This window comes from Perca fluviatilis, chromosome 6 (genome assembly GCF_010015445.1).
Source record: "Perca fluviatilis chromosome 6, GENO_Pfluv_1.0, whole genome shotgun sequence".
NCBI lineage: Eukaryota > Metazoa > Chordata > Actinopteri > Perciformes > Percidae > Perca > Perca fluviatilis.
This window is the reverse complement of record NC_053117.1, coordinates 31,210,838-31,236,220: the sequence shown is the minus strand read 5'-3', so window position 1 is coordinate 31,236,220 and position 25,383 is coordinate 31,210,838. Positions and strand designations below refer to the sequence as shown.

The 25,383-nt window shown below is 39.8% G+C and overlaps 2 protein-coding genes across 2 annotated transcripts; both read left to right on the top strand.

The window, feature by feature from the left end:
• The first annotated feature begins 397 nt into the window (after positions 1 to 397).
• On the top strand, positions 398 to 7,922 carry LOC120561204. Its single transcript, XM_039804206.1, has 10 exons — positions 398 to 746; positions 1,389 to 2,137; positions 2,739 to 2,818; positions 3,143 to 3,220; positions 3,343 to 3,402; positions 3,500 to 3,586; positions 3,747 to 3,839; positions 4,303 to 6,178; positions 6,441 to 6,524; positions 6,847 to 7,922. Exons 2-10 carry the CDS (start codon positions 1,444 to 1,446, stop codon positions 7,089 to 7,091), a joined length of 3,297 nt encoding a protein of 1,098 aa, XP_039660140.1. The 5' UTR covers positions 398 to 746; positions 1,389 to 1,443; the 3' UTR covers positions 7,092 to 7,922.
• Positions 7,923 to 8,569: 647 nt separating this feature from the next.
• On the top strand, positions 8,570 to 24,586 carry si:dkey-13n15.2 (protein transport protein Sec24C). The gene is made up of 21 exons (XM_039802260.1): positions 8,570 to 8,833; positions 9,228 to 9,942; positions 10,174 to 10,232; positions 10,893 to 10,946; positions 11,839 to 11,950; positions 12,560 to 12,687; positions 12,921 to 13,056; positions 13,330 to 13,439; positions 14,017 to 14,129; positions 14,599 to 14,790; positions 15,607 to 15,703; positions 15,913 to 16,017; positions 16,148 to 16,315; positions 16,712 to 16,808; positions 17,926 to 18,074; positions 18,394 to 18,532; positions 20,048 to 20,169; positions 20,544 to 20,723; positions 21,430 to 21,627; positions 23,196 to 23,285; positions 24,102 to 24,586. The coding sequence occupies exons 2-21, from the start codon at positions 9,279 to 9,281 to the stop codon at positions 24,240 to 24,242; spliced, it is 3,054 nt and encodes a 1,017-aa protein (XP_039658194.1). The 5' UTR covers positions 8,570 to 8,833; positions 9,228 to 9,278; the 3' UTR covers positions 24,243 to 24,586.
• The last annotated feature ends 797 nt before the right edge of the window (positions 24,587 to 25,383 follow it).

Sequence of the window (25,383 nt, the reverse complement as noted above, 5' to 3'; positions counted from 1 at the left end):
AGGCTGTCTAACAGACTTATATCAACACACTGTTACAACTTCAAATTACAAAGCATATCAACAACAACTGCAATGCTTCTGCTTGTTTGTTTTATATCAGATTATAATGATGCGGTGAAGGTGTAGGAGGGTAAAGTCCAACCATCTTTTAGTGATTTGTGGCTATTTCTAATTTTGAAACACACACACACACACACACACACACACACACACACACACACACACACACACACACACACACAAACCACCTCAAATACTTTGATTTAGGTTTATTTATATAGGCTACAGTAGGTTAATTAGTCATGTGACTTTACAAAAGAAAATGACGACCTTATTCTGAAAAGCCAAGCGGAAGTCACAGCGAAGAGCCGTGACGTAATCATCAACAACAACAACAACTGTCTGTGCTTTTCCGGTTATGTGGTACTCTCGTGATATAGCTAGCTAGTTAGCTAGTCATTACCTATGCTTCTTTGTACCTAAAATTATAAGTATTTCATGCAGATACATACTTTTTTCAGCGTGCTCGTTTTGGACTAACGTTAGTCAGTTCTCCGAATATCCGGAATTTTACCACCAATCATGCAAACAGTTATATTTAGCTTATCAATGCAACGTTTGCTAGCTAGCTAAACTAAAGAAGAAATGGTACCACACTACTAGCTAGCTAAGCTTAGCTACGTAGCTACATTTGGTCGACGTGCATATAACTACAACGATTTAGTTATATCTGGCCATCCCCTACTGTAAGTATAAATGTTATTTTGAGCAAATACGCAAGTTAGTTAAAGTTACGTTACCATTTATAAATTATCCTAAAAAGGTTAACCCAAACTACTAAAAAAACAACATGTAAGTTAGTAGCACTAACGTTAACCCTAGACCTTCTACAGTAACATAGCTAAACTGTTAGGTTAGTTGACTAAATCAGGCTGCCAATAATATTTATAGGGGCTAACATTAACGTTATTTGTCTAAGTTAGATTGAGCAGCTTACGGAACATTTTGCTGTTGAATTTTTTTAAATATGAATATATGTTAAATAGCATTACTTTACTTAGCTATACTTCTTTTGTTTGTTTGCTATATTCTATTAGCTATATTTTCTTATATCGTCGTAATATACTATATAGTATGATCTATATTACTGCACCATACTATGTGTCATTCCCTCACTATCATAATGTCATAATTATATTATTAAATTACATTGACTCTTGCACTATATTCTATTGGTATCAGTTTAAAGTATACATACTGTTCTCCACTAAATAGAGCAACAGAACTCCCTCGAAAATGAGAAGCTACAATTAATAAATTGTCAAACAGTGAAAGCTAATTTATTGATGTGAATCTGGTGATTAAGTGTGCATGTTTTGCTCTGCTAGGCCCTGTCTCCAAGGAAATAAAAGACCACAAGCAACAAAGTGATGGTTATGGAGAATGATGGATAACCTGACATCAAATAAGAACCACAAACCCTGTCAGTCGTGGGCGGGCCAGAATGGCTGGTCAACTGCTTCAACTCAAGGACCCCACCTCAACCCACTGCCTGGCTCTCAGCATGTCAGCCTGGGCTCGTCCTCTAACCAGAGACCCTCCTACGACCACCTGCAGGCGTCCAATCAGAGCTGTATGAGCGACCTCAGCACCGTATCGTCCAGAAACGACACTCATCACTCTGCTATGTACAAAGACTCTCAGATTTGCAACAATCCGTCATCCACCACACAGTTTGCCATCCCGAGTGCCTCTCACATTATTTCCTTCGCCCAGCAAAGTCCTCACACGTCATCAATGCTGCTGAATGCAAACCAAGAAAAACATATACCCCCACCATCTCTTCACCAAACAAACCACGCTCCACAGCCTTGTAGCTCCCAAAATCTACAACTTCCCTTGCCACACAACCCTTACAAAGTGTCATTTCAACGTCCATTAACCGATCAGGGTTTACCAAACAGACTGCAAAATCTGCCCATTAGCCTGCCATCATGTGGACAACTTGTAAGTGCATCTCAAGCTACTTTTGAAGGAGCGTATGTGGAGTTTGCTCGTGTTGCTGGATGCACTCACAGCCATGCCTCATCCCCCCCTCAGGAGCAGCGTCAGTGGATACCTTCATCACACTGCAGCGGTAAGCTTTGTTACCTATTCGTCTTTTATTGGAAGATGAAAGCCTCTTAGTTGTGGTAACATGTTGGGTTTGATTTATCTAAACCAGAGTATTAAGTACTTAAACTTGTCCTTTTTTTAATATCTGAAGATGTAAATTTGTGGACCACAACAGTACTGCAAATCATTTTTTTCAAATTGCACAACTTGAACTTGACAGCACATTCAGATGGTTGGTTTTTAAAGTAAATTATTTTAGTGCTATACATATAGTGCTTCAACATACAATATACAACAAAATTCAGTAGTGAAAAAATTCACAATTAGGCGTTCAGTTGCTTATAAGATTTAAACCATTGGCCAACAAAATGCAACTTACCTGAGTTAGAAATTGTTTGTGGTGATTAATTAAAAGTTATAATGCAATATGAACAGCTTTTTGTCAAGCAGGGGTGTTACAGAAACAGAAACACCTCATCACTCAAAAAAGAAAGCCGAAATTTAAATATCCTACAGATTAGTCACATGTTGGAACAAGTGGTGCAGTTCAGATCACGGTACTGTGGGATGAAGCCTCCAACTTCCTCTCACATTGTCTAATTTACTTGTCTTTTTTTCCTCAGGAGCTGTGAACAAGTCTGTCCCTGATGCAGCTTCTCATCCTGACAAGGAGCCACTGAAAGAGGGGAACATTAGTCTACCGGTGAGACAATTAACAACACGGAAACTTATTGCAGAAGAAAGTTTTGCTGTTTGGTGGTCTTTTATTTGTACATACCATCACAAATACAACGAAAGTGTTGTAAATGTTTTTACATGTTTGATGACATCCAGCGGTGCCTAGAGAGGTTGATATATAATATATATCATTATAAGTCACTTTGAACAATACTAAATGAATGTTGCCCATTAGCCACATGCTATCATGTGGCCATTTCCCAAAGAGTTATAGAGCAGTGGGGTTTTACAGGAGGCCATTACCTTTCGATTATACCTTTTTAACTCTTTCATTTTGATCTGCTTTAAGGCCTGCAATGAGAGACGTTTGGTGCTTTTACATCAGCGTTCACAACTACTTCAACAATTGGCAGAGTTGGATACACTTGTAAGTTTTTTTTTTTTCAAGTTAAGGTCAATATTATTTAGTCTTCTTTTTAAATGTACATTTCTTAAATCCCTGTAATTCCTAAACACTATTTTTTTATTTCGCTTTGTCCCCCACTGAAGCTGGAATCAATACCTCCAGAGGACAGCCGTAAAGGGCAGTCTCCACACACAGCTACTCAGGTAGGGTGTGATTTTTAAATGATCTCTTTCTCAACCCTTTGATTTAATTTAGATGCACGAATAAATATAATTGCATGTATGTTGTTTTCACGTTTAGTCTCAATCAGTGGATCATTCATCTCAATGTGAAGAAACTGCGACAAGTGATGCACAGCAGGTTCAGCAGTCTGCAGCAAAGTCCAAGGTAGCTCCACATCAAATGATTGACCATGCATGCATGAATGTTCCTTTAGTTTGTAAATTATAGGCTATTATTAAATGATACTCAAGGTACAACTGTTGCACAACTGTTACATTTTTTTTATAGAATTACTTGTCTTATTTTCATTTTGTTGTTTTTTCAGTCACAGTCGCATCCCTCATCACCTGCCTCCTATGATGAACAAAGTGAGACCTGTGATACACCAGACGATCCTATGTCAGCAGCAGAATCGGAGGTAATTACCTGAAAATTAATGTGTTTAATGTTTAGCCTTCAAACTCTGGTAGTAGGTTTTTTTTTTTTTTTGGAGAATATGAAGGCCGCCAGATATGATTATAGATTTTAGCAGAGCAAGGACATTTTGGGAATGTTGACAATTTCAACATTAGTTACGTAAACATTGAACTTCTGAACCTGGTTTCCAGTTCCATAGCGTCAGAGCAGTTGTATTCTGTTAGTATAAGAATACTCATTAATAGTTGTGATGTTGAACTCCATCAAATGCCTGAGTACAAACTTAACACCATTACTGAATTAAAAATTTTGAAGTCAAACGAAGATGAATTGCACATCTTTTTAAAATGATCTCTTTCTCAAATTAGGTGTGGTACTGTGGTAAGTATTTAGTTGTTTATGTCTTAGTTTAGAACACAGATTGTTCGTGACCTTATTTCTACATTCAATTTTATTTTTTTCAGAAAATAGAAAATGCCTCAGTCGAGTCAGAGGACGGCAGTGATCCCGATTACTTGCCCAACAGAGATGGTGACCTCTCTGATTTCCCTGACGGGGGCTCTTCAGATGAATCCAGTCACAGCAGACCCTCGACTCCTAAGGATGAAAAACCTCCTCTGCCAGGGAAAACGAGGGCTAAATCAGAAAGTTCTTTGTTTAAGGACAAAGGAGTCAGTCCTCTAAAACGGATACGTGCAACTAACTGGAAGAAGTCTTCCGAAACTTTAGTGTTGCCCACTTCAGGTTCTAAAGCACACCGTGTTTATGACAGGAGGAACTATTGTTTGTTTTGCTCCAAGTCAATATCTAAAATGTCGCGGCATCTTGAGAGTATCCACAGTGACAAAGCAGAGGTTGCAGCTGCATTCCAGTATCCCAAACTTTCCAGAGAAAGACAAAAGATATGGAACAGGCTAATAAATCAAGGAAACTTTGCTCATAATAAAGATGTCTTGAAAACAGGGAAGGGCCAACTTGCTGTCAGGAAAAGGCCGAGTAAAACTCAAAAAGCCAGAGACTTTGTTCATTGTCTTTATTGTCAAGGTCTTTTTCTAAAGACAGCTTTGCACAGACACATGAAGCTGTGCCCAGAGAGAGATAAGAATGAAAGTGAATCCGTGATCAGAAGAAAGAGTATGACATTTCACAGTGTGCTTGAAACTTCAGGAGACCTTGGCATAAGTGATGGTTTTAAGGAGGTTCTGTCAAAAATGTCATACGATGATGTGACACAAGCTATCATGGAGGACGAGGTTATTTTGCAGTTTGGCGAGCTCCTGTTTAACAAGCACGGCTCTGATCCGAAGAAGCACGATTATATAAGGCAAAATCTTCGGCAGGTAGCAAGACTTGTACTCGAAGCTCGAAAAATAACCCCTCTGGAGAAACTACAGGACTTCTTTCTCCCGTCAAGCTTCCCACACGTGGTGTCTGCAGTGAATGTCTTGGCAGGCTACAATCCAGAAAAGAAAACGCACAGCATTCCTTCCCTTGCCATCAAGCTTGGCTACTCCCTACAGAAGATCTGCAGTGTTGTTGAGGGTAACGCATTGCAGTGTGGTGATGCAAGCCTGGCAGAGTCTGCACGAAACTTCCTCTCTGTGTACCAGAAAGAATGGAACAAGCTCATTTCTGCAGGCGCATTAAAAACACTCAGGGAAACAAAGTTGAACACTGTGAAGAAGGTGCCATTTGCTCAAGATGTAAAGCTACTGAATTTCCACATGGAGAATGTTCATCCTCTTGCCGAAAAAAACCTCCGAGACAGCCATTCTGCAGAAAACTATGCTGCTCTGGCCAGGGTAATACTCACTCGGACGATACTTTTTAACAGGAGAAAACCCGGAGAGGTGTCGTCGGTGCAACTCAAGGCTTTTATGTCCCGTAAAAAGTCAAACTTGCATGATGGCATGGACCTATCCGCCTCAGATTTGGAAAAAAACATGTGCGGGTTCTTCGCTAGAGTTGACATACGAGGGCCATGTGGACGAATGGTCCCTGTTTTACTAAAACCGTCATTCGTGTCCGCTTTAGAGCTTCTCGTACAGCTCCGCGAGGCATGTGGAGTCCCCAGTAAGAATCCCTTCCTGTTTGGCCGACCACATTCACTGTCTGCCTACAATGGGGCAGCTTGCATACGAACATACATCAAAGCATGTGGAGCTAAAGACCCTGAAGCCCTGACAGTCGCAAAGATACAGAAGCATTACACAACAATGCTACAGCTGATTAACCTGGATGAAAAAGAGGCCGACCAAATTTTAGGCCCTAATAATCAAGTCCGAAGCCTCCGACAGGACAGCAGCATGCAGCTGGATGATGTTGAAATGGACTCTGATGGTAAGATTTTTTTTTTTTTTAAATGATTTACAATTGCATAAGCCAAAATACCAGTAAAGTTTTACATAGTTTTATGCAGGATTAAATGAGATTTAGAAAGGAGGTCAGTCTGTGGTAAGGTGTTGTGTGAAAAGCCTGAAGTGTTCGCTGTAGATGAGAAAGAAAACTTTTTAACTCGGTATTTGGGTAGCCACACAGTTTTATCTATCAGTTTTATCTAGTTTGATATATTTATTTATTTATTTCTCCATTTCTGCATCAGATCTTCATCATGAGCAAACACATGGAGCAACAACACGCGCCAACGTGACTGTGCCACTAAAATCTGTCAACTCGGGCAAAAAAGGTAATGTTGACCACATCGTCATTCTGTCCACTTGTTTTTTTAAATTGTGGGCTAAAATTCTTTAATCACAAAACGATCAAAGGGCGGCCGAGGCAAAGTATCTCTGAGAGTTCTTATTTATTGTCCACCTCGTTGTCCAAGCGTAAATTTGAAGAAAATATGGGCGGTGAGGATTTGGAGTCTTTGACAACAAATGTGAACAACAGTACAAAGAGTGCCTGTGATGATTAAAATCTGTCTACTTGTAATTTTAAGGAATCTTTAGTGTTCTGGAGTCATTTAGTGATGGCAGAACTTCACTCATTTCTCTTTTACCACGCAGGCTCCCAAAATAATGGAAAACAAAAATGGGAGGAAGCAGAGATTCTTGCTGTTGAAAGACACATGATGGCATTAATTGAAGGACACAAGGTGCCTCAGAAGAGCGACTGCATTCAGTGTCTTGAGGCTGAGCCTGAAGCACTGAGGAGCCGTTCATGGAAAGGTGTAAAGGACTACGTCAGGAACAGGATCACTGCCCTAAAAAGACAAAGCGGAACTTCCAAAGCAACCGCCACAAACAGTTAACGGGCCTGGGCAAGTGGAACCACAGCACAGGTCTGGACATGTTGGACATGTAAATGGGATGTTTTTTCATATGGCAAAATCTATTTTGTGTAACTCTTCCCTCTTCCGTTTTCTTATTCTTCACCATTCTCGGTTACTCTTTGTCTTTCAGTCAGTCGGTCTCCATCTAGTTAATAGCAAAGACTTTTTTTTTTTTTTTTTTACGGGATTGTTCCGGTGCCGCCCGAGGTTCCGTTTAATTCCAGAGGTCACCTTCCTACGTGTACACGTTCCACCAAAACAAGTTCCTTCACCGAGGCTATTTTGCAGAGGCACCGTACCTGCGTGCGGCGCTTAGCACCGCTTAAGACGATTGTGATTGGTTTAAAGAATTTGTCAATGAACCAGAGCATGTTTTTCTCCCATCCCAGAATGTTGTGTGGACTAGCCAGACCCTCCTCTGCAGCACGTGGAGGAAGGTCTAGCAATGCAAGACTATTATTCTCCATCTGTGTCTCTTATGCAACATTGTGAGCATTTACATCCATTAGGATGCCCAAGAATAAATTGATAATCATTTTTTTATTTTTGTGGATTATGATTCTCTATCTTTCACTATGGTGTTTTTTTTTTATTTAATTTAGACAGAGATGGCTCATGCGTACTGACAAATAATGTGTCTAACTGGCTGATGACTAATTACTGTAGTATGTTTTCGGAGCTTTAAGTTAACTTCTGTGACCACGTTATCTGGTGTACTGTATTTTTTATTTTTTTTTATTCTCTTTGGTATAATGTGTCTTGTTCAACTTTGTATAACAGCTTGCAAACAATAAAGTGCCAAGAATAATATTCTAGCGGTTTATTATGAACAAAAACACAAGTTAACTGTATTGCACTCATAAAATGGACACTGGCTTTTTCATTGGTTCGTGCCTCCCTGTCAGGCCAAGTGTGTCTTTGTCCTTGTGTGTATGAATAGCATTCTTATAAGCAGTGGTGGAAGAAGTCCGACAAGTATTAGCAACACTTTACAGCATTTTTTTTATGGTGTAGGCCTACTCATAGACTTTAAAAATAACTGTACCTTGACAAAGTGAAGCATGTGGTAGTAAAGTATGTAGGGTAGTTAGGTAGTAATCCTTAACAGTGTATTATTTCATGAACTCAGGTTTTCTAAACTATAGCTGTAGTGGAGTTAAAGTTACACAATTTATTTTCTGAAATATTAGTAGCCCACTATAAGGTAGCATGAAAGGAATAACTAAGTACAATACCTCAAAATTGTGCTTATTCTTCAATCGTCCAAAAATGCATACATGCACCCATTGAAGAAACTCAGGATAATTCATTTACTGCTATGATAGTTTATAGCTTTTTGATTTATATATTTTTAATTCTAATTAAGTATTGCTTGTACCTAAGTTTCACAGGCTTGTATTTTGAAAGGGAAAAACACGGAAATGCCTTGTTGTGATTGTTGCTAACTTGACGCTAACGTTACACCAAAGGCAGGTTTATGAATGTAGCCGGTTGTGTGTGGCTAAAATCGTGAAGTTCTTTTAATACATCTAAGAGTTCATCATCATTCAGCAGTTTCTTGTCATGGAATTTAATTTTAATATGATGGAAATAGGAGCAAAAAAATAATTTTAACCTCTATGAAGTGTATCGCTTCCGCCGCAGATGGGGGAATAAATAAGCTAACGTTAAAGGCAGGAAAGAACGCACGCAAAGCCTCCTGTTTCCGTTGATGTCCAAAGGTATCTAATATTTAATTACTTAAAGTAAGATTGTTATCCAGCATCCAGGCATCAACGAGAGCACATCTGTGTTGTAGGGCTTATTAGCTAGAATATCGTTAGCCCATTCCTCAAATAAGCTATTTATGTTTTTTTTTAAATCATACGTTGTGGTATGACAGAGCTAGGTCAACTGCTACATTGTTTGCAAAGATGTAGCTAACGGTTAATCTGCTAAATTGTGCTTGTTATTAGCGGCAAGTAACGTTAGCCTAAAGCTATCTGCATTAACTGTCAGTGAGACATGTTGGCCTGTCTGAGGAGACAGCTGAGAATCACATCACGACCCTGTCCCATGGATGTAGGTTATGTTACCTGTCCCTGATCATCAATTTTGCACGATTGTGTTGCCCAGCTGGATCCCGCCTCCAATGAGAAACACACCTATCAGTGATGGTTATGGAGAATGATGGATGTCCCCACAGCCAAACAGAGCCAGACACCCTGTCAGCCGTGGGCGGGCCAGAACGGCTGGTCCCCAGCTTCACCTCAAGGACCCTCCTGCAACCCTCTGCCCAGCTTTCAGCACCTTAGTCTGAGCTCGCCTTCTGACCAGAGACCTTGCTATGAGCACCTGCAGGCATCCGACCACAGCTGCCAGAGCGACTCCACCACCTTTTCATACAGAAGCACGCTGTATGCTGATAATGCTGACCAGAGTGAGCATCGAATCATTCCTGATGCTCATGTTTCAGCCGTGGCTTCAGCTGCAAGTCAAGGAAGAAACATACCTCCTTGTTCTCTCCCTCTTATGAGGGAAGGGATGCCACCTTGCAAGCTCCAACAAATGCCATTTTACTCTCCTTACAGCCCTTACCAAGGAATATCTTCCCCTTTCCAGTCTCCGTGCACACAGCAGGGTTCACTAATTGGACCTCAGTCACCGCATCAAAAACATCTGCCAATTAGCCCTCCATCATTTGGTGTAAACCGGAGTCCACAGTGTACACCTCAGCCTGCATTTGAGAGTCCAAATGTTGAGTCCTCTGTTGGATACACACACAATCATGCCTCGCCCACCTCTCCCATCCAACAACAGCCTCAGTGGACACCTGCAGCACACTCAAAAGGTAAGTTCATTTGGAATGTGTACATGACATGCTTGTATGTATGTTGCAGAGCCTCCCACGGGTTAGCCCCATCATCCAGGGTGTATACTACAGCCATCAAAGTACAGCTTTAACTCTCTCAAACAAGTGTTGCAGTCTGAATGAAAACAGCCCACTTAGTTCAGAATATAATACTCTAATAATAATATAGGATCTCTCCTCCATTGTGTAACTTCTCTGTTTTCTCCTAAGGAGCAATAAACGAGTTTGTACCCAATGCGGGAGGACAGGACAGGAACATCACGCCACAGGTGGGGAAAATACAGAAACAGTTTTAAAACTCCTTTTTCTCAATTGATCGAATTATAAGTGTTATAAAATAAAGAGACATGCTAATCACGGTTTCCCAGGTTCCAAGTTGAAATCCTCAAATGTGTTGTTTTGCTCAAACAAGAGTCCAAAACCTGAAGATATTCAGTTTACACACAAAAAAAGAAGATACAAACACAGCTAATCCCCACACAAGAGAAGCTAGAATCAGAGAATGATTTTGTTTTTTAATTTTTTTATTGTTATATAGATTAAAATTAACAAAATTGTTGATTTATTTTCTGTCAATCTGTTAATTATTTCAGCTCTTATAGAGATTCACTCTAAACTTTGAAAGCTGTTAAAACAGTAACTGACCATGTACCTTGCAATTACACTTACAATTGTTCAGTTATGTATTCTTGTTTATTTAGTGCATGACAATGTATCTAAGGTAACAGTGTCAATTTGATTTGTAGATATTTTCCTTTTAGCCTGCATTAACATGCATTTTTATCTATTTACAGAGTCAAAGGCTGTCTTTCTAGACTGAATATTGCTGCATATCGTATTGAATATACATTCTGGGACAACAAAATCTTACCAAAAACGTGTCCGTGTGCTAAAATAATGTATAGAATACATTCTCTCTCTCTCTTTAGTCTCCTAACTCGGAGTCTCGTTATGGCCTGGACCCAGAGCTCCTGCCCAGTGTTGTAAGTTCTTTCATTCTCAGATTCAGATTTCTTTTTTTAAAAGGGACAAAGCACATTAATCAACATGAGTACAGAGTCCAACATGTAAATGTGGCCAGATTTTCATCTGCAGTCCCTAGCAGGTTGATGGCTTAAAACAATAGATACGGTACAACAATACAACAAATACACATACAACAAGAAAGACATAAGCACAGACAAGTAAAATGAAACAACCACTATACCAGATCATGACAACTGGCAGGTTGATGGCATGAGAAAAACACACCACAAGCATCATACACAGTAGACACAGGTAAACGCGCATAGACACACATTAGAAAGCATCAACAACATATAAGCACACACAGAGACACTACTATAGCGATAAAGACAAACACATTATTCTGTATTATGGCAGCATATATGATTAGTTAATAACCAATGTTTTATGGATTTGGAGAAGGATTTGATAGATGTGATGTTCCTTAGTTCTGTCGGTATTCTCTCTCTTCACATATTCTCTTGGCTGACATCTGCAGCTCCCCTGACAATAAAAGACTATTTCCTGCTCAGCTTGTTTCAGGCTTTTACCCTTAGGTGTGACACACATTCACGGCATCACCAAGCATAACAATATAGAATCAATTGACGTGTGCCAACGATGTGTGGAAAGTAACGGTCCAGTACTTGTATTAGTGATTTCTAATATGCAGCTTGGCATTTTTAACTAGAAATACTAGAAAACTACTAATATACTGTGTTTCTTTAAACAAAGAGATGACCTACATTATGTCTATTGTATGAATATAGATATGTTATGATAGACCCTGCCTCTAAATATATAGTGAAACGTTACCATCCTCTTGCTGATTGAAAAGGTTACACCTTTGTCACTCTCGGTCTGCCTCAGGTGAAGGTGATTGCCGAGGACAGGGCAGAGTGGGAGGGCAAGGTCTTCGTCTCCGAGCCTTTTTCCCGTCTTCCTCCTCTGGCAACTACCTCCTGTATCGTAGAGGACAAGGGTAAACGCACACAACACTGTCTGTATCTGTGTCACAGAGATGCACACTCATCCAGTGCTATGGGTCCTGGTGACATACTTAACATTGCGCCAATATGGCTGAAATGTAAGCAATTTGTATTTCTTGCACATGAATGCACTTTTAGCACTGTGAAAAATTATGACATGCATTATCGACAGAGGTAAAACAGACATGGGTAAAACAAGACGACCACATCTGACACAAGCATATTTAATGTGAGAGAAATGGAGACCTATCTTGGAAAACACCCATGTTATGTTTCACAGCAAAATTTGTAATGTAGCTGCTTTTTTCTAAAGATCAAGATTAGTTTGTAAGATTACTGTTTGGACCCACAGTCTACTGTATGGTTCAGACCGAGGAAAGGATTATGACAACTCCTGTCTGCACTGAAATTGTTCAATTAGTGTCTTATAGTCAGATTACGGGTTTTTTTTTTCTGTGCTGTGGTAAAACTCAAAAATAATAATTTGATTTGTTAATGTGTCAGTTTCCCCCCTCTAGCTCTTCCTGTCACCATTTTGAGTTTCACTGTACTTCAAGCCAACCTTGATGTCATTCCTGACCTGGTCTCTGCTAAACCTTTAGGTAACGTGAGTCCGTTCGCCATCCGCTCCGCCTCGTACTGTGTGCCCTGTGACGGTCCGACTGCCCTGCTCAGCCGGCTGCCGCTGGGAGCTCTGCTCACCCCACTGGCAAAACAAAATGCTGGAGAGGTCAGATTTTAGCTACTTTGCCTGATTCTATTATCTATTAAAAATACGTTAGGAAAAATAACGGCAATAACGAAACAAGGACTTAGTAGTTAGTAGTAGTAAAACACACAATATCTAGGAGAGATGTTTGCATGGAGTTGAAGCCATTTTGTAATGCTACAATTAACCCGCGTAGAGTACGGTTTCTGTGGAGATATAGACAATGTGAATGTGTCCGTGTTTGTTGCCTCTAGAAGCCCCTGCCAGTGTGCAACGAGCCAGAGTGTCTTACGGGTTGTGGTGGTTGCGGAGCCTCCATGTGCCCTGCGATGGGCTGGCAGGACTGTGGTCAGAGGTTTTACTGCCCCTTCTGTGGTAAACTCAGTGAAGGTAAGATTTAACATTGAGCATCAATATATGTAGGTAATGATCATGCCCAAACTCTAGTTAAAGTTCAGCGTTATTCCTATAAGATACTGTAGCTGTGCTTCCAGTACAGTTACGGTAATATCATTTCCTGGTCAAAAAAAGTCCATTCTACTTCAGTGATCAAAGCCGTTTTCAATGTGTTGAACTGCTGCACCTTCCCTTGAAGGTACTTTCCTGAGTTTGTTGCTTCCTTTGCATGCAGCATCCGTTTTTCTCTCCTCTTTTGTGTCTCAGTGCCGTGGCAACACTACCAGCCCACCAAAGGGGTGGAGGGGGTTCGGGTGGATAAAGACAAGAGACCTGAACTCAGTATGGGGTCATATGAGATACTTCATTCGCAGAAGGTTAGTTTCACATTCTTAGTTTTGGTTGCTGGTTTTTAGTTATCGTTACCCGCTGTTTAATATGGGATTTGTCAAACGTGTGCATCTGTGTGTGATGGGAAGCGGCAGTCTGGATAATGTGTATGAAGAATGTTTCACTTCCTAATACAGAATGCGAAAACATCCAAAATAGAAAAACTTTGGACCATTAGTTTTAAATGGGACACCCCTATTTGTGAGGATTTCTGCAACCTGATATCATTCAATTATTAATTCATTAATAGGACATTTATCAAGCAGTAATAACAATTATTTGCTTCTCAAATGTGAGGATGTGTTGCTTTTCTGTTTTATTTGGGTGTTCATTTTGGGCTGTTGATAGAGGAAACAAGTATTATATTTTGACATGTCACACAGGGCTCTGGGAACTTGGGAACTTGTTTTTGCTCTTTTCTGACATTCTGTAGACCAAATTTAATTAAAAAAATAATCTTAGGGAAGGACAAGTGTGCATACTGTAACTGGGGAATAAGTGACATTTATTTGTTTTTGTGGAGAAAGATGCCATGTATGTGTAAACTGTTGTACTTTCTCTCAGGGTGAACCTGCTGCGCTGCTTCTAGCCATAGATGTGTCTGCGTCAGCGGTGAGAGGAGGACATTTGGCGTTTGCAACACAACAAATACTTACTTTGCTCACCTCCCTGAAGAGGTAAAACACTTTACCTCCTAACTACTATACATAAACACACACACACACACACACACACACACACACACACACACACACACACACACACACACACACACACACACGCACACAGACCTTTCACAGCCTGCACATTAGTATCCCAATGCAGGTTTACTGGGAAAATGGGGACAGTAATCCATGCTCTGGTTTCCAGTCAGCAGTCTTTAGCCCTTGTATTGTCTTCCCGTCGTCCATTCAACTTTTAGTTTTTTTTGGGTCAAAATGTAAAATGATCATCTTTTTTTGACACTTGTCGCTTTTCCCGACATTTTTGTCGCTTTTCCCGACATTTTTGTCGCTCTTTTTTTGCAATTATTGTGATTTTATTATTGTTAACCCAATACCCACATTTCTAATATAGAAACTTTGAAAATGGGTCAATTTGACCCGAGGACAACACAAGGGTTAAAAATGTATCTTCTTTGTTTAGGGAGGATGGTGATGCCTCGTCAGACGTCCGCGTTGGTTTGATGACGTACGACAGTAGGATCCACCTGTACGATCTCAGCCCCGCCCTGTCCCGCCCACACATGCTGGTCATCACAGAGACAGACGACCTGCAGCTACCTGTGAGGGAGGGGCTTCTGGTGTCCCTGAAAGACTGTATAGACAGTATCGACAGGTAACACATGTGTTGACCGTTGCATTTTGTCGGATAAGTTTTGCATTTTGAGTCTGTATGCTGAACTAAAATAGTAGAAGTACTACATTGTGCACGTGAGTCTCCTCATAGCACGGTGGCTCAGTGGTTAGCACTTCTACCTCACAGCAAGAAGGTTCTGGGTTTGAACCCGGGCAGTCTCAGGTCTTTCTGTGTGGAGTTTGCATGTTCTCCCCGTGCTTGTGTGGGTTTCCTTCGGGTGCTCCCGTTTCCCACCATAAAGACATGCATGCTAGGCAACTACAGTTGAAAATTTGCCGACTGGCTAAGACTGGCGCATTTACAGAAATGTTCATTAATGTGCATTGTCCTAATCAAATAAATAACCAAACAAACATAGTTTCATACATCACTCTTATAAGTAATATTGTAATTTCATGTTCATGTATGAGCTTTACAAAGCCAGCCTAAATCTGCCAAGCTCAGTTTTGTCTTTTAGATTTTAGTTCCGATAGTACCGATCAGCAAACTGGGCAGTGGTGTAGTAGATGAGGACACTTTATACTGTACATTTTGAAACACCAACATCTTAACTGAACTGTTAAAACCAGCCATTGTGGATTTAATTATATAAAAAGGGGATAGTTCATGGGCTGATTTTTATGAAGCTAGTGACTTTGTACTGTTGGTTGACATCTTTTGCCCATATATAAAGGAGGTGTTTAGTATGGTCACTAAACACCGAAACACAGAAAATGTTGTCTGTGCCCATAAAATAAATATTTCCCTGCAAATGAAAGTGGCATACATCAATCTCTCTGTTTTGTGTGTGTCTAGTGTGTTGCAGCTTATTCCTCAGTTTAGTTCAGAGTGTGATGACTCGAGTGGAGTTCCCATGGAACTGCCTGTCAAAACAGGGCTAGCGGTACTGCAGGTCAGTAAGCTCAGATGGGGTTTGATGAATTTTATTAACTGTTTATTGAAAGTATATCCTGTATTTATTGTGGCTGCACAAGGATAATAATAATAATCCTGATTATTTTGTAAACTGATTAGTGTTGAGAGATGTTACCACATTAACGGCATCCTCTCTCATCAACTTCACTATTGTCAGCATCATGATATGATTTTCTTTGTTTTTAGGCCCTGACTTGTCCCGGCAAGCTGCTGATCTTCCATACTGCCCCTCTAATAGAGATGGAACACACAAACTCATCCTCAGGGTTCTTTGGCTCCAACAAATCAAAGGTACGTAACACACGCACACACACAGTTGGCGGTGTGTGAGGATAAAGCAACAGAAGAATTGTGTGCAAGTATGAAGAGGGTTTCATGGTTGCATGTTTGCATTAATTCCCTCCTCCTTTGTTCTTCCCAGTCCATCTTCCAGCCGTCAGAGCCAACCATCTCATTGGCCAAGGAGTGCGTCAGTCAGGGCTGCGGCGTTCACATGTTTGTCCTCTCCCAGCAGGACGTGGGCGGGGCTTGGCCAGGGCACATACCATATCTAACAGGTGGAGCTCTGTACACCTACAGCCACCTCCAGGTATATCACATATAACAGCTCCTCCCATTGGCACACAATTAACTACACAAAGAGAAAAAATCTGTTGTGATCTTTTGTTAAATAGTTTGACGTTTTGGGAAATATGTTTATTCGCTTTCTTGCCTAGAGTTGGATGAGAAGACCACTTTCATTATTGTCTGCTAAATGTAAGGCTACAGCCAGCAGCCAGTTAACTTAGCACAAAGTAAAAATGCGCTGTTTACCTATACCAAACATATGGCAAAATATTCAGCTATTAGCACTTTGAAGCGCCAGATTGAGCAATGCACACGTAGTGTTTTTAGTTGTATTTTGGTGAAATGATCACTGTTGGTTAAATGAGGAGATGAGGAAGTTCCATTTGAGACTGGTATTTTTTTGTAATTCCCACTACAGGGAGAATTGGACAGAGAGCGTTTCCGCACTGATCTAAAGAGTATTGTAGACACGGACACCGGCTACAAGGCTGAGCTCAGGATTTTTGTCAGCAAAGGTGAGAGGTTTTTTTTATTAATTATTTTATTTCAGCTAAATAAATTACATACCTACATACATTGCATACTGGATATCAAACCAAACAAACACTACAACACATTTACAATTCAAAACCATACCCTTATTACCTGTGCACCCTCATACAAAATCATATTTGCCTTTTCAATTTTCATCAATTTTCCACTTTTTTCTCTTATAGTGACTGTAAGAATGCTTCAACTGGTGTCCATGTTTCAGCATATTCCATCTCATTATCTTGTTTAAAGGAAATCTTTTCTAAGTTAATCATTTTTATGCTTGAGTAACCTATTCTTTCTGTGTCGGTGTATTATCAGCAATCCAGTTGTTAACAATTACCGTCTTTGTGACCATACATAGTGAAAGAAATATGTTTTTACTTTTGATGATACTTTACTGAAGTTATGCAGATCCCCCAGAATACATTTTTTTGCGGCATTAGTGGAATGGTTATATTAGCGTGTATCATTGATTGCTTTGTCTTACCAAACCAAAGATCTTTGGTTTTGAGGGCAGTCCCACAACATATGTATTAACCCTTGTGTTGTCCTTGGGTCAAATTTGACCCGTTTTAAAAGTTTTTTCTATCAGAAATATAGGTTTCTTTTAACCAGATTGACCAAAAATAACATGGATGCATGTATGTATGTTGTATGGAACCCATACAACATTCTTCGCAGGTAAAATTCATGATTACTTTCATTGAATTTTGGGTGTTTTATTAAATTTTATAGCATTTGAAAAAAAGTTTAATGGTTTTAAAACAGTATCCTGATCAAACTTTGACATATACCAGTCTGTGATTTACTCAACATCTTCTGATCTTAACGATTAGTCAAAATAATTCATAATTTCTGCATTTTTTTTTTTTAAACAAAAAACTGACGTTGAATTAGGTTTATTGACCGTGAATAAATCGGAAAAAGCTAATAAAACGTCAGAAAAAGCATAAGATAAAGTTCATTTTCAATTTTGACCCGGAAGGACAACAAGTTCATGGTGGACGGGAAGACAACACAAGGGTTAAGGTTTTATTTATTTTTTTATTACGCACGCATTCCAGTGATTCCACTATATGATATGACCTTTTTCACCAGATATGCGTGTGTCCGGCTGTTATGGACTTTTCATCCCTGGGCCAAGCCCCAGCCAGGTCCCCATGGCGACTCTTGATTGGAGGACAACGCTGGCTATGGAGCTCGCACACAGCAGAGCTCTGGATGAGACGAGAGGCGTAGCCATACAGGTGGGTTTACTGTATGTTCATGGTCATCAATTTAGATCAGAAATGGGTTAAAAAACACCTGTCACTTTTGTTGTCTTTTTGTCATCCAAATCCGTCTGTTAGTTGAGATGTAATTGAATTGCTACATCATTTTGATACATTTCGATATATCATTTTATAAACGAGACAACATCTCTGCCAACACAGACTTTTTACTTTTATCAGACCTTAATAAAACAGTCACTCAGTGCAGACTGCAATCTGTTGATACTCTATAAAGGCACTTCATTTTGCAGTTTGACTACAGAATAATCCTCCTCTCTCCCCTCCTGTTTGTCAGACGGTATTGTCTTACAGCACCCAGACAGGAGACAGGAGGACCAGGGTTCACACTCTGACCCTGCGATGCTCTCGCCACCTACAGGACACTTTCCGTCAGTACCAGGCCCAAACACTACTCACCTTCTACTGCAAAAAAGGTGAGGATCTTGTACTGGATATAAGTGCATATAAGTTATATATTCATTATACTGTAAACAAATAAATAAAAATAAAATGCAACGCTTACTAACAGCAGCATTCATTGTTGTAATTAGCAAATTGATATGTAGGCAAAATAGCATGAATGCTTGGAAATTAATAAACTGTCCTCTGTGTTTATTATATGGGCACAAGTTTGCAAAGTATCAATATTATGTAATTGAAGTGATAAATCCAGCCCTGTTCAGCATTAATTTGCCAATGTGAAATTAATATTGATGCCTTTATTATGCAATCCGTAAACAAATGAGACCATGATCAACATTAGAGAAGTTTATAGATTCCCTCATATCTGAGATATTGTTATTATGTTCATTCTTAAAAACAAGTGCACAACATTTCTATAAATATTAGAAGATTTTTCACAATTTAAAACCTTGCTGTTTAGTTATACAACAGCCCAGTAGATTCACCTCTAAATCTGAATAGTAAATATAATGTAGAATGCAATGCATGTAGGCAAGGCAAGGCAGCTTTATTTGTATAGCACATTTCAACAACAGGGTAATTCAAAGTGCTTTACATAAAAACGATAAAAAAAAATTTTTAAATACGAGAATAAAAGTTACAGTGCAGTATAATATATTAAACATTGAAGAGCAGTTAAAAACAGTTAAACATATAAAAGCAGATAAAATACGAGATTACTTTTACTCTCCTTTTACATTCCACTATTGGTCCCACTGGGACGTATGTCTTACTCTGTTTGACACCCATTCTGGCGTGGAAAAAGTAGTTTTATTTTAAAATATAGTGGCCACTATAAGTCTTTGTTTCTCTATTTGGAAAGGAAAAACTTCGCAAAACCCTTTTGGTTGAATTCACACTTTTGTAATTAGATTTTGATTAGTGATCTCATGTCAACCAGTTGAAATTCACACTTTGTTGTAATTGGTGATCTCATCTCAATCCGAAACCCTATTGATTTGAAATTCACACTTTGTTGTAATTAGTGAACTTATTTCATTTCAACCTTGTATGTACTCTGTAAGGCAAGGCAAGGCAGCTTTATTTGTATAGCACATTTCAGCAACAGGGCAACTCAAAGTGCTTTACATAAAACATTAAAGAGAAAAATTAAAAACAGATAATATACGAGAATAGAAGTTACAGTGCAGTATAAGAAATTAAACATTAAAGAGCAGTTAAAAGCAATTCAAAATATAAAAGCAGATAAAATCCAACATTTTAGGCTGCTAGTATGGGACAATGTATAAGCCGTTGCTCTATACACATAATCCACCAATCCTTGCCGTTTCCCAGAACGGGCCGGTCCCACCGGTCTTACTGTAAAATACTGCAAAATAAGAATTAGAAGTATACAAGTATTAGAAGCTGCCTTCTTAGTTATGGTATAGCCATGGTATGATTTGTTTACAGTAATTCCTAACAGTAATTCTTAAAAATGTCACATCAGACAAACATTCATTTGTGTTTTGGTGTTTTCTGTGCAGTTTACTGTGCCGTGTTGGAGCGCCCTCTACAGGAGCTGAGGGAGGAGCTGCAGATGGAGGTAACCGAAGCGTTGGCGTCCTACCGCAAACACTGCTGCTCCGCTTCTGTGTCTGCTGGACAGGTGAGGTTTGGAAACATAAAATACACTTCATAGTTTCAAGTTTTTCTGGAAGTATAAAAGGTTCTTTTTACACTTAAAACAATGAGAATGCATTGTTCTCAATGTCTAAAAAGTGTTAATGTTGTTTCAGTTATTGTAGAGAAAAATCTGAATGACAAATGTTTGGTCTTAACTTTAATCCTTCATTTATTTATTTATTTAGTTTTCTTTGCAGCCCTACACCTCTATTAGTTTTCACATTACAAACCAAGTTTTTACCCTCAGGCATCATCTTTTTCTTCTATATCCCCGTCTTCATATTCACTGTGCAGAACTACGGCATGAGTTCATTTAAATATTTTTGATCGTGCGTGCGTGTGTGTGTGTGTGTGTAGCTGGTCCTCCCTCAGTACCTGCGAGCACTTCCTGTTTACATCAACAGTCTGAGGAAGAGCGAGGTGCTGCTGCCGGGCCTGAGGAGCTCCATCCACCAGCGGCTGCAGCAGCGCTGCCGGGTGCTCAGCATGGACACCTGCTGCACCTCCACACACTTCTACCCTCTGCTGCTGCCTCTGGTCAGTGGCATCAACACCACAGAGTTGGTCCGGATCAGAGTGAGGCTGATGTATCAGGCTAAAATTCTGCACTACAGAGCTTAGGGACAGAATATTGACTCTTGGCATTTAATGTAGAGATCCCAGTATCTCATATTTTAGGCACTCTAGCATCAATTATTAAAACTAGTTTTAGCTGACTGTCAGCTACTACTTTAAAATGGTTCTTAATAGGAAGAGCATCAGGTTCATACTGTTTGAGAGACACACTGGGCTGATTCTTGATGTGTGTTATTGTCGCTTTTTGAGCTTTTAAATGGTTGTAAACCATTATTAGTTACATCTGAGAAATGTCTTGTTTTTATTTTTATACTGTGCTATGTTTAGTGTCATTTTAAATCAAGTATGGATCTTATGGCATTTCATCCAGTGAACATGTGGCCAATTGAAAAAGAAACTTTCTTTTCATTTTAAAAACATATTTCAGAAACAGGCAAACTGCACAGACCCGGCTGCTGATGTCAGAGCAGTTCTTTTTCAATGGCAAAACAACGTTTCTTAAGCAATGCCTGTGACCGGTATTTCCACTGACCAGTTTGTGGATGGAGTATTTGAGTAATTTCTCTCTGAAGATATTAACATTGTCACTTTCTGCAATCTTGGCATTACTTTAGTTTTTGCCTTTGTAGCTTTCACACATTGACACACATCAATGTGTCCCCTGCAGGCGCTGTCAGTGGACAGCTCCAGCTCTCCAAACCCAGAGGAGGCACTGCGCTGCTGTGCTGCCAGCCTGGAGCCCAGATGTCTGTATTTGGTTCATTCACCCCTCACCCTGCTGCTCTGGGTGGGCAACCAAGTCCCAACATGCACCCTGGTCGAGCTCTTCAACACCAGCTGCTTCTCCTCCCTGCCCTCTGGAGAGGTAAGAGATTAGACGGATGTAGGGTGTTGGTTTGAACCATTCAGTTATAAAAAAAAACATACCTTCACACATCAGTAGATGCTTGTGGCAACAATAACAAAAAAAGCACATAAACCTGTTAAATGCCAGCTAGAAACAGTATTTTATAAAGTGTGAAGTAATTTTAAGAGAAACTCACAACAGGAAAGCAAGGAGTTGGGCATGGGTGAAGGTGATGATAAAAAAAATAAAATAACTAGTTTGATATGAAGAAGACTGGTGATGCCTGCCCGCACTGAGCACACGTTTTTCTTTAAAAATGCTGGGTTTTGCTACGTTTACGCTTTACGTCTACACTACTACACTGTCGACCCCGTTTAAGTTTGAGAACTCGTTGTAGTCTGGACGGGCAGAAGCGGAGACCTTTGGAAATGACGACGCACGTCACTCAGTCTAATTGATTAAAGTTAGGTAGGCTTACATACCTTGAAAAGCCTCGTTGTCGCGAATAAATCCCTGGTCTTATTTTTCACCACTGTGAAAGAATTTTCTGTATTTTCATGATTTTCAACCATGAAGACAATCTGCTTTCTTTTCACACCATCACGTGCGTGCCCAGTGTATGCAAATGGTCATGAGATATCTGTTTTCAGAACACTTGTGTGGACCAAGATCGTTTTTGTCTGTTTTAAAATGCTGTTTAAAAAAGAAAACAGTAGTGTGGTGGATCTTGCAGTTTTTTTTAAACCCAAATAGAGAGGCGAAGTCCCTCCCCTTCCGGTGGACCTCACGGGACCTTAATTCGGAAAAAATATGAACGGTAGTGAACGGGGAGAGGCAAATCATTTTTTGATCCCGTTTGAATTGAGCCATGGATTACAAATATGATGTTCATCAATTTAAAAGATCATTTTTCAACCGCAGAAAGTCTCAGTTAGCCGTAGGTTTGTCATATGACCACTTAGTTTAGTGTGAAACCGCTCAGTGAACTACATCTCTCGTCTCACACAATTTACGTCACCGAGCTTGATGCTCAACTTGCTCGCTAGCTAGCTAGCTAGCTTAGCTCTGTTCCACAACACATGTAATGTTATCTTACCTGCTGTGTTTTATCCACTGAAGTGTTTTCAGCAGATAAGCAAAAGAACAAGCGAGATCCTCTGCTCATTTAAGAGTAACGTTACATCCCCGGTACGATACACACAGACATAGTAGCTTCAGCGAGATGTCATCCATGCAACTTTGAAGTGTGTAGTCTTTCTAATCATTTATTTTCACAGTCTTATACTGCAACAGTTTAACAATAAACTGAGACTTTCCTGACTTGCGAAATTATCTATTAAACTGATGAACATCATATTTGTAATTCATGGCTCAATTCAAACGGGATCAAAAAATAATTTGTCTTTCCCCATTCACTCCCGTTCATATGAAAGACAGGTCCCGTGGAACGGAAGTAGAAGGGCGTGACTTCGGCTCTCTATGGCACTAAAGACAAAAAAAAATATTGCTTTTCTGACAGTCCATGAAGCACACTGCAACATAGGAAGGATTCCTGTCCATTTCTGATGTTTTGTGTTTCTCTTCAGACCAAGCTGCCAGCTCTTGAAAGCCCTCTGTCCATCAGTGTTCGCTCCCTCATCAACACCCTGAGCTCCCAGGCACCCTGTGCCCGCAAGGTGAGCTGCTGAAGATTCGTCATTTTTATACATGACATAGAAACGAAATTGTGTTTAACACATCCACTAGTCAATAAAAAAAGTCAGTCCAAGACAGAAGACTTTAAAATTCTAAGCTCATAAATAAAAATACTAAATAAATAAACTAAAATTATGCTAAAATAAGCACCAGTACAACACAGTTCCTGTCTCAATTTGATGTGAAGTTGATTAATATCTCCTCGGTTGCCTTGTCAGGTGCTTCTCCTAATGCTGCGTTCATCATGTCATGTCAGATTTAGTGTAAAGTTGAGCTGCCACCTGGGGAAACGGTAAAAGAAAAAATAATGTTGACCTCATCCTCCTAGTGTTCATTTCAAGTTGGACAGTTTTTTTTTTTTTCTCAACAGTCAAATGATGCTTAACACAACAAAGTTGAGCACCGACATATGCTCCTAGCGGGACCATTAGCGTGCCACTTTTTCAGTTTTTGTCCATTTGTTTGAGGTGCCAAATGTTTTATCATGTGGCTTGCATGTGGCTACTGTCTTATGAATGAAAGTGAACAGTTGAAAATGTTCTGGTGCAGACATGGTGTTTTGGCATTTCCATGCAACATATTCAAGTCATGCTTGTACAGATTCATGATGGGACTCCCAAAAAAGAGAAGTAAAGTCGCTGAGGAAGGCTGTGCACTTTGAGAAGCGGGACGTGTAACCTCCTCTTGTCACATCCACACCAAAGTCATATGAGGATAAATTACTCACCGTGGGTGTTGACCGATGATAACACCACTCGTAGCCACTGATAAGTCTTTCTTTTTTTTTTCTGTCTCAGCTGTGGCTGGTGAAGCAGGGCGACACCTGCGAGGAGACCCTGCAGCGCCTCCTGGTGGAGGACAAGAGTCCCAACGGAGGGGCGTCCTACGCAGACTTCCTCTACCATCTCCACGTCAACTCTGTCCGGCTTGTGCAGTGACTTTAAACGCGCACACAAATTTTCCGACCTCTCTGGGTGCATTAACTTCTATTCTAAAGATGACACTGTAGCATATTTGCCTCAAAAAAAAGAAAGAAAACAGAAGGATGGGAACAGAAGTATCAATAGACATTATTATAATGTGGAAACATCAAAGACCTGTTGTCAGAGAATCAGGCGGTGCATGGGAGTATTTTAAGACTGCTGTGATATGATATGTGTGATGTGTGCTGTGTTGAATGTGATCCGTGCTGTTCTAAAAATGTGTTTATTATGTTAATTTATTCCTGTGTCATGGCAATTATCTATTTGTGTGTGTGTGTGTATATATATATATAAAAAATAAAGGCTTTAATTGAAACTTGACTGAAGTTTCTTCAGTATAGTTAAACTCTGGAGATTTGTCAGTGTTTCATGAACATCAATGGCACTTTTTTTTTAATGGCGGAGCAGTGCAATTGTGTCTTAGACGTCATCCAAACTGATATTTTGACCAGTTGATGGCTCTAGATAAAATGTTATGGGAACACCAAAGTTGTCCTTTGGGGAACATATGTCTGTCAACGTATGTCTGTGCCAAATGTCATGGTAATCCAGCCAGTTGTTGAGATATTTCACTCAAAACCACAAATGTGGATTTTATGTTGGCGCTACAGGTAAAGTCAAGGAATCACCATTAGGGTTCGTCCTCTGGGAACCATGAATGTCTGAATGAAAATGTTCTTCATCCATCCAATAATTGTTGAAATATTTCAATCTAGACGAAAGTGTTGGACTGACTGACCAGCATTTTGCCATCCTTGGAGCAACATTGCTAGAACGGCTAAAAACAAACACCTCACACTGTTCAAACCAGTTAATACTCTTTCAAATAGTTGAAATGAGCCTGTGGGGCTGCTGTTAAACGTGTGTAGGGTGAAAAAGAAACCCTCATAAAGGTTGGTTGTAGTTCATTGTTGATGCATCAAAAAAATATTGCCTGAAATGTCAATGGATGTTCTTGTAAGTAAATGTGTTGTTTTTGACAAAAGTGCTACACAGAGTTTCTGAGATAATTAAAGGTGCTGTAGGTAGGACTGCGAAGATCCAGGACTTAGCCAAAAAATTTGAACATCGAAAACTTCTCAGTCCCTCCCCACTT